The sequence below is a fragment of the Triticum aestivum genome, chromosome 6B (assembly GCF_018294505.1).
Source record: "Triticum aestivum cultivar Chinese Spring chromosome 6B, IWGSC CS RefSeq v2.1, whole genome shotgun sequence".
Taxonomy (NCBI): domain Eukaryota; kingdom Viridiplantae; phylum Streptophyta; class Magnoliopsida; order Poales; family Poaceae; genus Triticum; species Triticum aestivum.
The window spans coordinates 21,393,500-21,404,290 of record NC_057810.1 but is presented as its reverse complement, the minus strand read 5'-3'; the positions used below and the strand labels follow the sequence as shown (position 1 = coordinate 21,404,290).

The following is a 10,791-nucleotide window of genomic DNA, read 5'->3' as shown; positions in this document are numbered from 1 at the left end:
ATATTTTTTTTGTTTTTTATTTCTGAGTTGTAATAAGTCATTAAAAATAAGCATCTATGCTCTAGTTAATTTAATCACAACTATTTTTTTCTATTTATTTATGAATTGTAACAAGTAATTAAAAATAAGCATCCATGCTCATTTTTTAAGTAAATTTAATCACAACTATTTTTGCTTCTATTTATTTCTGAGTAGTTTTTATATAGTTTTTTTTTCTTTTCTGCTATATTTATTATTTTCTTTTTATTTTTGAGTTGTAATAAGTCATTAAAAATAAGCATCTATGCTCATTTTTTAGTTAAGTTAATCACAACTATTTTTTTCCTATTTATTTCTGAATTGTAATAAGTCATTAAAAATAAGCATTTATGCTCATTTTTTAAGTAAAGTTAATCACAATTATTTTTGCTTCTATTTATTTCTGAGTAGTTTTTTATATAGTTTTTTTTTCTTTTCTTCTATATTTATATTTTTCTTCTTATTTCTGAGTTGTAATAAGTCATTAAAAATAAGCATCTATGCTCATTTTTTAGTTAAGTTAATCACAACTATTAAAAGAGGCGCAATGCTCGTTAATTTGCTTCAAGCCTTTCGGAATAGTGTCAACTGCACTGCACATAGCTCTGTGCAGTCAACCCCTATTCCTCAAAGCTTGAAGCTAACCAACGTGCAGGTGAGCATTGAGCCTCTTCTTCATCGTCTCTGCACTCAGGGCTTATAAACAGCTGCGAGTGCCTCTCGCTGGGCGAGGTGGGACTAAAAAAACAGCTGCAGAAAGAATCCACGAAAAAACAGTTGTAGAAAATAAAAAATTAGACGGGTCCATTGGTACCGGTTGGTGGAGCCAACCGTACGAATACCCCTCTTTGGTACCGGTTGGTGCCACCAACCGGTACCAATGCCCGCCTTTTGTCCCGGTTGGTACCACCAACCGAGACCAAAGGTCCTCGTTTCCCGCCCTTTGGGCTGCCGAAAAGAGGCCTTTGGTCCCGGTTGGTGGCTCCAACCGGGACAAAAGGCGTGCATTGGTACCGGTTTGCCGTACGAACCGGGACCAAAGCCTTTGCTATATAAGTAGCACTGCCGCCCCGCCCCGAGTTCGATCTCTCCCGCCCCGCCCGTGCCGCCACCTCGCCGTCGCCGCCCCGCCCCGACGCCATCGTCGCCCTGCCCCGACGCCGTCCCCTGCCGCCCCGACGCGCGCTGTCGCCGCCCGCCCTGCCGCCTCGACGTCGTCGCCGCCCCGCCCCGACGTCGCCGCCCGCCCTGCTGCACCTCGCCGTCGCCGTCGCCGTCGCCGGCCGTGAGCAACTTTATTTTATTTTTTTTTAGATTTTTTTGTTAGTTCATAGATTTATTTGTTAGATTAGATTTGTTGTAATTTAGATATGTAGTTCATATTGTGTAATTTAGATTGTGTGATTAATTTGTTCATATTATGTTAGATTATTTTAGATTTTTTTGTTAGTTCATAGATTTATTTGTTAGATTAGATGTGGTGTAATTTAGATATGTAGTTCATATTGTGTAATTTTGATTGTGTAATTAATTTGCTCATATTATGTTACATTTTTTTCTGTTAGTAGATTTTTTTGTTAGATTTTGTTAGATTTTTTATGATTTTTGTTAGATTTTGTTAGATTTTTTTGTAGTTCATAGATTTTTTTATTGGATGTGTAGTAATTTAGATGTGTAGTTCATAGATTTTTTATCATATATATGCAAAGATCGAATATGTCAAATTATTTTGATTTTTTTCTGTTCATAGAATCTTTATGATTTTTTTCTGTTGTAATTTTGTTTATAGAATTTTAATGATTTTTTTGTTCATAGTACGTATTTAGAAAAATGAAAAAAATAAGAAGAGAAAGTGTTTAATATAATTAGTTAGAAAAATACTAGTTTATTTTTAGTAAGTACTACTTTATTTTATTTATAGTAAGTGCTTCATATATAGTTGAACTAGCTAGTTGATTTAATAAACTACTTTATTTTACTATATATAGAAGTAGTTTGTTTTTAGTAAGTACTACTTTATTTATTGATAGTAAGTGTTTAGTAGTTGAACTAGCTAGTTGATTTAATTAATAAAACTACTTTATTTAACTATATATAGAAGTAGTTCCCGCATCGACGTCGGCGATGCCTATCCCGCATCCTCGTCGTCGTCGACTCGACGGTGGAGGCTTGCTTGATCAGGGGCATGTTCGGGACTGGGCTCCGCCGGGCTGGTATTGGGAGGTGCTACCTTTCGGGGGACGTAGGTTGGTGAGGAGGCAGCCCATTGTTGACCCGATCCTTGTTTGGTGGCGGTCGCGTGGGCCAGTGACGGTGCCGAGGCTTCCGGACACCGTGGAGGTGGTACGTCACCTGTCAGCGAGGAGGACGAGCACGTCCGTCGCTACATGGTTGCATTGGAGGGCAGGTTCGACAATACCTGGCAGGTTCTCCAGGGATCTCACTGGAGCTATGATCCTGTGATGGTTCCTTATCTTTGGGTGTCCACCGCCCGCATTGATACTCGTCGGGCACTACGGTTCTAGTTGTATTAGTGATGCTATATTAGTGATAATATTCGACGATGTACGGACACCAAGAGATGATGTACTTTTGCTTATAATTATTGAATGCATGCTAATTTGAATACTACTTTATTTTATGATTTGGTTTTGCTTATTTTATGATTTGGTTTTGCTTATTGAATGCTCATATTGGATAAGTTCTCCTTCATTCCCGAGTGCTAGACAATTTGATGTAATAATGCACTCGAGAATAAAAGGAGGAGCTACGTACATCACCGATAGTCACCTCGTGATTAATAATCTAGTTTAATATTTGAATTATGAACATAGACCGGAAATGTCGTACTCGGACGACGAAAACCGCCCGGGGGAGTGCGACTGGTGCCACGACGACCGAGGTATCTGCGACAGGTTCATTGAGCTGGACGAAGATCGTCGCTTCAGCATTAAGCTCGGGGAGACCTTCGATGTTCATACGGTACGCAACCGACGACAATAGTTTTTTTTCGTAATTACTCATGACTTCAACTATTTTAATCATGACAATATTTTTCATCTTTTCCAATTCGACTAGCTTATCCCATGATTTGCAAGACGCTATGTCTTGGAGAGGATGGGTTTTGAAGACCATGAAAGTTTCGAAACCAAAAAAATTATCCTAAGTACCCATCATGGTGTGGATTTTCAAGTAAAGCTGTACAATGCTCAGAGTGTAACCCATTTTGGTTGCAAAAATTGGGAAGCACTTTGCAAGATGTATGGTTTTGATGAGGGTATGCTTGTCACCATGGATCTTGGTGATCCTACAATCGAGCAAGAGAGACCTACGATTTTCGTCCTTGTGGATACACCTCTAATTCTTCCCCCATGTGAGCTTAACATAGTTATTAAGTAATTTATATTGTTTATTTCAAAATAGTTGACAACTTATTCTCCATTGACAGCTTATTTTCATTCTTCAAAGAATGTGCGGAAGATGGTAGACAGAACCTACTATACCGAAGGCTCCGAACTAACTTATCAGGAGAAAAATCATCTGGTCGCATTTTGTACTGATCTTGAGAATTACAATGTCTATAATCGAACTCCTCAACATTATGGTCAATACGTGCCAATAGTGCACGTGTTGAACTACGGTAACTACCATGGAGATACCCTGGTAAGATTTTTTACTATTACGACATCCGTGCATCTTTTTGCACACTTCTAAAACTAGTATATCATATCATTGCTAACTACGAAGTTATTACTATGTTTTTCAACAGATAATCCCGAATGATTGTGTGCCTCATCTGATGTATACACACGGTAGCCTTCATGTTTTGAACATACAACCAGGTCTTCCTACGAATGTGAACTGTCCATACCGGGTTTCTAAAAGAAGTGGAGACATGACAATCAAAGTATGGAAAAAATGTATGGACAGTCGTAAGAAGCTTCTTGGAAGCAACATTCAGCGAAGGGCAAAAATTGGAGACAGGATGATCGCCATTCTTCATAATGGAGAGTCAGGGTCTATATTGTTTTATGCTATTTTACCTTAAGGTTGTTTAGGTCCAACCTGATACTGATGATCATGTGCTAAGAACAATTATATAGGGTTGGGTTCGATGACTATGAGGATGATGATCGTATGACTTATTATTAATAACGAGTAGAAGTTGTATGATGATGCATGATTAGTAGGACGAGTACTTGTTATTATATATGCTGATGTATGCGAGCATGCATGAGTTATTATATCAGCGGGTAAAATGAATATATATAGCAGCAGCGTTGGTAAACCAAGGACGAAGATATAAAAGAGGACACTTCTCTTTATTAGGTAGCTAATATAACAACCTAAAAATAACCCCCAAAACCCCTAAAGCAGCCACTTTCCAAAAAAATAGACTTTTGGTCCCGGTTGGTGCCACCAACCGGGACCAAAGGCCCCCTGACTGGGCTCGGCGCACAGGGCCACCTGAAAGCACATTAGTCCCGGTTCTTGTTCGAACCGGGACTAATGGGTGGAGGTATTAGTAACGACCCATTAGTCCCGGTTCATGAACCGGGACTAAAGGCCCTCACGAACCGGGACTATTATGTGTTTTTCTACTAGTGATAGTAGCAACTCCCATACAGAAAACTTTCAATGGAATATTACAGGTTTGAAAGATTAAACATGAGACAAGGCTTTGCTATAACATCTTGGATCCCCTCAGGGAAAAGCTTATCGTTGCACATAGGTATGTTTCAGTTATCGAAGCAAACAAAGCTTTTATGATTGTAATCATGCCCATAACAGCTCTGTCACGGCCTCCTTACATCTAGGAGCATGGTAATTGTAAGCACGTACACTGAACTAGTCCACCCGTGTGGCAGTGAACAAAGCAATTAACTAAAGGATATGCCAAAAAAATATCGTAGATATTCGCGGCGCAACATCCAATGTCCGTCTCATAAGCTAGCTTGATGGTCATTGCTTGAAGCCTTGGCGCCCATCTCAGTGTCATTACCACGAGATCTATTTCATGGTCCCCTCCTCTGAAGTTGTTGATTTCCACTTCTTCGAGATTAGTCAAGGAGATACTTTGGCAAGCGCGGACAGCGGGTGATCATTGTGACAAGGTTTACGATGGTGCAGCCCATGAGGCACAGCCTCTCCAGAGCAGAGAACTCTCTCGCTGGTAGCTGTGTAAATCGGAAGGCGTACAATTTCATCTCGATCGACGTGGCCTGGTGGAAGTAGGGCAGGTCGACATTAATGCATTTGAAAGAGCTGTTAGTGAAGACGAGCTGCTGCAGAGAGAGCCTCGCTGCAGCGCGCATAAGGGAGGCAAAGCGAACGCCATTAACACTGTGCCTCCTATTATTAATTTGGTTGCGTTCGGTGCCAAGAAGGGGCACCGTGAGGCCGAGGGCCACGGCCGCCTCGAGTGTGGTGGCGAGCGCGGCTTGGAGCGAGCCAAGCTCGACCTCACGGAAGGTGACCCTGAGCAGCCGTAACCGCGGGCAGTGGTTGAGAAAGGCGTTGATGTATTCTTTATTATTTTTTCAAGTTGACAAGGCTAATCACATTGCTGAGCCACCCAGGGCAGGCATGTATTTTCTTTCTCAGGACACAAACAAAACAGGGACCATGCAGACTTCAGGCTTGTGGTGGTGTGGACACCAACCAAATACACTCCAAGAATAGATAAGCACTATATTAAGCACCCTTATCACTGTAAATGGTGAAAAAATGTGCTGCAAGCACATGTCTTGATACCCGAAAATTCTAGGGATACTCTCCTCCTTTGCACTTACCAAAACATGGAATGATGGAACAGAGCCCTTTTCCTCCTTTTATCAAGAAGATCTGACCGTATTGATCGAATGTTGTATCCAAGACCTAAGCATATGGGCAAATGAAACTAAACAAGCACATGTATTTGTTTCATTGAAATTCAAGCCTATAACGAAGTTAATAGCAACCTGACTAGCCACCACATGGTCAGCAATCTAGCAGTATTTATATTGTTACAAACTAAGAGCAAACAGTCAAATCTCTTGAGCTCAAACATACATCAATTTTAGAACAAGCACATGTTTTTTTTTTCATTGGAATTCAAGCCTATAACAAGCTAATAGCAACCCGACTAGCGACCGCACGGTCAGCAATATAGCAGCATTAATACTATTACAAACCAAGAGCAAACACTCGAATGTCTCAAACCCAAACATACATCAATTTTAGATGACTAGTTATCTGAATGATCTTATATTAGTTTACAGAGGGGGTACTAGTACAGAATATATATAGAGGACTTAAGGATCATGGAAACCAGCCACAGTCAGAATCTTATTAACCTGCACCTGCAGGAACCACGTTGCACAAGACAGCAGCCGCAACAGCAACATACATATACCGATTGTCTTCATCTTCCTTGGATCGAATCAATCCTCCTAGCACTGCCCTAGTGAAAAGACAAGAACATGTTAAAATTGAATCCAAATCAAGGGAGGGAGAAAATACATACATCAGACGGAATTAGCGCTTCCAAACTCCAAGCAAAAGAAGTGAAGGGAAGATGTACCACAAACGAAAGAAGACGACCCAAAAACAAACGTACATTAGCACGGGAGGCTAGTGTTATTGCTGTTAGATGATTTTTCAAACATGATCAATTATGAGCTTATCTTTTTTGTTTGTCGCATCTAGAGAGAAAACAGTTATTCATAGATACATATGTATGTACTGATGAATAGCTAGTATGATGCATGCACACATGTATTACAAGGAGTTGAGTGACATATACATATGTATTGCTGGAGCAGTGAGTTGGCGAGCGATCATTGTTGCAAGGTATACTGCCAGCGCATTCCATACATTCTGGGGCATTCACACAATGATGTAAAGAACTCATCAGTGATTTCCCTAAAGAATAGGTCTTTGAGGGGTACGAGAAACTCAATGCCAAGTGGGACCTCAGTCAACCTATCAAGTTGTGCTAACCAAAAGGTTTCCAGGTTCACCATGGTGCCTTCATGCAACACTAGACTCTTGAGGTTAGGCAGGTCCTGCAAGTAGAGGGTCTTCAACTTTGGAAACCATCCAGGGAGAAAAGTCAATTCCTCTCCATTGAATGCTCTGTTAAGCCAAAACACTGTAAAGTTTGACATTGTAGTAATGGAAGGCACAGGACTTTCTGTCAACTGTGTCCAATGAAGAGACAGTTCCGTCAAGTTTAATTGGAAGAGGGGGGAGTGCTCTATTGTCCCTGCGGCCAATCGTCCAAGAATACAAATCTTCTGGAGCTGAGAAGGCGGTGGATTAAGGCCGTCTAACTGGAGAACCTGATGTTCATCAACTGCATGAATGGCTAAACTGGACAGGAATTGCATCTCAGCCAGTGATGCGCAGAGCTGTTCGCACTGGACCCCCTTCACATCCCATAACCGAATGGTCCTCATCTGCGTAAGCTTCCACAGATGCATAGTGCAATCATCAGCTCCTACTGCCACCAGTGTCTGTAGATTTGTGAGATTGCATAAACCATCCTTGGGGAAACGCAGGGCGATACGACTCGGGAATTTTCTCTCGAAGAGACCACAAATTTTCTCAGCATACAAGTGCCTAAGCTTCTTGAGTTTGGCAATCCCTCGAGGCAACTTCTGTATGTCAGAATTAAATAGATCCAGTATCATCAAGTTGACAAGATTCTCGATGGACCTGGGGAGGAACTTTACCCTTGAGTTACGCAATGACAAGTGACGTAGATTGAACAAATCCCCAATTGCATCTGGAAGCTGCTCAATAGGTAACCCATTTAATTCTAGTACAGTGATATATCTAGAATTGCATAACACTGAAGCTAGTAGTAGCATGGATTGTGGTTGTGACATCTGCATCATGTTGTCCAATACAATAACAGATCGAAGGTGGTGCATGCTTGAAATCAACTCATTAGTCGTATTACTGAGTTTGTGGACTACTAGCCGACGTCCACCGCTGATGCCGTTGACTAATCTCCCACCTCTGTAATCCTCAGATGTAACACCAAAGCATTCTCTGTGACACAAATCTATCGCCAGCTCACGTACAACATCATGCATTCTAAGGAGCTTTATCCTACCAAGTGAGTTTCTCTCAATAAGCTGTAGCATGTTTCTCTGAACCAACTCATTTAAATAGCCTTCGGCCACTTCCTCCATTGTGCAACTTCCACCCCTCTCTACAATGAACCCTTCTGTTACCAACAGTCGGATCAAGCTTTTCCTTTTGAGAAGATAGTCCTCTGGAAATAAGCTGCAGAATAGGAAACAGCTCTTCAAATATGGTGGAAGGTAGATGAAGCTCAGATGCAAAATATTCCTTACATGATCAAGCATCGGATTATTAATTAGCTCCCAGCTGAGCTGATTATTTATCCGCCTCCATTCATCCATAGTCTTGTCACGCACAAACAAGAGACTGCCAACAGAGACAATCGCAAGAGGTAAGCCTTCACACTTCCACAATATCTGTTCTGACAAAGTCTTCAATTCTGGAGGACATTTATGATTTGGAAAAGCCTTCTTACAAAAGAGTACCCATGACTCATCCTTTGACAAGGGCTCCAATACGAGTATCCTATTTGGAGTAGCAAGGTGAGCTACATCAGAATTTCGTGTCGTGATTATTATTCTGCTCCCATTGCGATTTTCAGTGAGTGCTCCAAATAGATCAGTGTATGCTTCTGGAGTCCAAACATCATCAAATATAATGAGATATTTCTTCTGTTCCAAGTGCCTCTTCAGTGTCTCTTGAATGGCTGCGAAATCCATGGTGGCGAACGCAGCAGGAACATTCTCTTTGCCCATAAGATCAATGATCAATCTCCTAAGAACATCCTCTTTGGTGTAAGTTTGTGAGATGGAGACCCATGCATGGCAATTATATTTCTCTCGCTCTTTCTTATAGACAGTTGCTGCGAGGACGGTTTTCCCGAGCCCTCCCATGCCATGCAGAACTATTATAGACCGTGCCAATTCATCATCTTCCAACCACTGTACAAGTTTTTGCTTGTTATCTTCATTGCCAACAAGACCTTCTTCACCAAGAGAAAGTGAATTGCTTGCCAGTTCTTGGGACATCTGGACAATGTACCTGGAGTCCCCACTGTTCGTCATGGGAACCCATCGGTCTTTTGTTTGAGATAGGTGTGTCAGGTCTCTCTCTATTTCCTTCACCTTGGATGCTATGGTGCTCAAAGAAAACATAGATTTTGGTTTTTTGAACCCTTTCTTCAGGTAAAAGAAGCACCCTGTTGTGTCATGTTCCTGACCAACTAGATACAAGTACTGATCCACCATATCCTCCATCCCATGTGCCACCCTACGCACCTCTTTCAACCAGGCTAAGTATGCTTCATCGCTGCGGTTGCGTATGTCCATTTGACAGATAGAACAATGCATCACATTAAGCTCCGTCACAATGCGTCCCATGCAACCCTCAAGCTCTTTCAGTTGTGTCCTATATTTAGCAAACTTGGCATTTGCCTGCTTTGCTGCTCCATTTGCTAAGGCAATTCCGATCTTTTCAATGGCCAGAAGAAGGATTGTCTCTGCCATCACTTACTGAGAGCAGGCTAGCTAGTTTCCTACTTTTGGTGGTGTTTTAGTTGTACATTTCCTCAACAACTTAGAATAATCATCTGCAAAATGAAGCAAGTGGTTCATTAATTCGTTGTGCTATTGCCATTTCTGGACGTAGGAAGGGGAAACACGTACTCCCTCCGTTTCTAAATATAGGTCTTTTTAAAGATTTCAATATAGAGTCATTGTAGACTAGATACAGATGTATATAGACACATTTTAGAGTGTAGTTTCACTCATTGTGCTTCGTACTTGAAATCTCTAAAAAGAGTTATATATTTAGTGACGGAGGAAGTAGCTGGAGTGGTTGACTAAACTAGGAGGAATTAAGATAGATCTCATGCATGATTTGAAGTTACCATCAAATGAGATCAAATTAGGGGGCTTGAGCTTTGTATCCCGGCGACATAGGACGGGTGAAACTTAGCCACGGCTACGGGGACGAAACCGCGTGTGAGAAAGAGGGGAAAAGGCGGGGGCTTACATCGCGCCTGCAGGTGTGCAAAGATGTGCTCGGGGAAGGCTCCCTGGAGGCGGCGGTTCCCTGCGACGGCGACGACGGAGCAGAGGAGGAAGAAGGAGTCGAGGCGGGTGCTCCGGCGGCCCCCAGCGCGGTCCAGTGGAACCAGACGAAGAGGACGACGGCGCTGGAGCTCCAGGACAGACCGGCGAGGCCGGAGGGGCCCGGTGGCCGCGGGATTGACCAGCGCACGGCGACGGGAGCGTACTGGAGAGAGAGAGAGAGAGAGAGAGAGAGGAGAGGCGCGCACGCGTGAGGGAGAAGGGGGAGGAGTGGCGGAGGCGCTAGGGTTTGCGGGGGGGTCTGGCTTGGCCTTATCCGGTAGGGGAGCCGTGGGATGGCCGGCACGCGTCCATCCGCGGCAATGGCGGCCGGATACGCGCCACGGTCCTGTGAACAGGAAGGAAGGAGAAGGCACGGCTGGGCTGGGCCGACTGTGCACTCTGCACATAGAGCCCAATCCAACAGGTAAGTTCGTCCATTTTCCTTTCTCTTTTGTGTTTTTTTTTGTTAAACATTTTGTCTCATCTTTCTATTTAGTTCACATAGCAAATGAATTTTGCTTGGACTCAAAATTTGCAAATAATTACTATGCAATATTCTGGAGCGTCTCACAAAGTTTGGGGACATTTGGAATTCTATAAGTATTTG

The 10,791-nt window shown here is 42.5% G+C and overlaps 1 protein-coding gene across 2 annotated transcripts; it reads right to left on the bottom strand.

Annotated features, from left to right (window-relative positions):
- Positions 1–6,074: 6,074 nt before the first annotated feature.
- Positions 6,075–10,496, bottom strand: LOC123135450 (disease resistance protein RPM1). Of its 2 annotated transcripts, none has more exons than XM_044554533.1 (3): positions 10,105–10,496; positions 6,803–9,679; positions 6,075–6,460 (listed from the first exon to the last, which is right to left on the bottom strand). In XM_044554533.1, the coding sequence occupies exon 2, from the start codon at positions 9,594–9,596 to the stop codon at positions 6,837–6,839; it is 2,760 nt and encodes a 919-aa protein (XP_044410468.1). In that variant the 5' UTR covers positions 9,597–9,679; positions 10,105–10,496; the 3' UTR covers positions 6,075–6,460; positions 6,803–6,836. The 2 variants fall into 2 exon arrangements, with proteins under 2 accessions (XP_044410468.1, XP_044410467.1); XM_044554532.1 differs by having other exon boundaries at positions 6,075–6,455.
- Between the last annotated feature and the right edge of the window lie 295 nt (positions 10,497–10,791).

Bases quoted from the DNA above. Each gene is read 5' to 3' on its own strand.
- LOC123135450 (XM_044554533.1), bottom strand. From the start codon at position 9,596: ATGGCAGAGACAATCCTTCTTCTGGCCATTGAAAAGATCGGAATTGCC.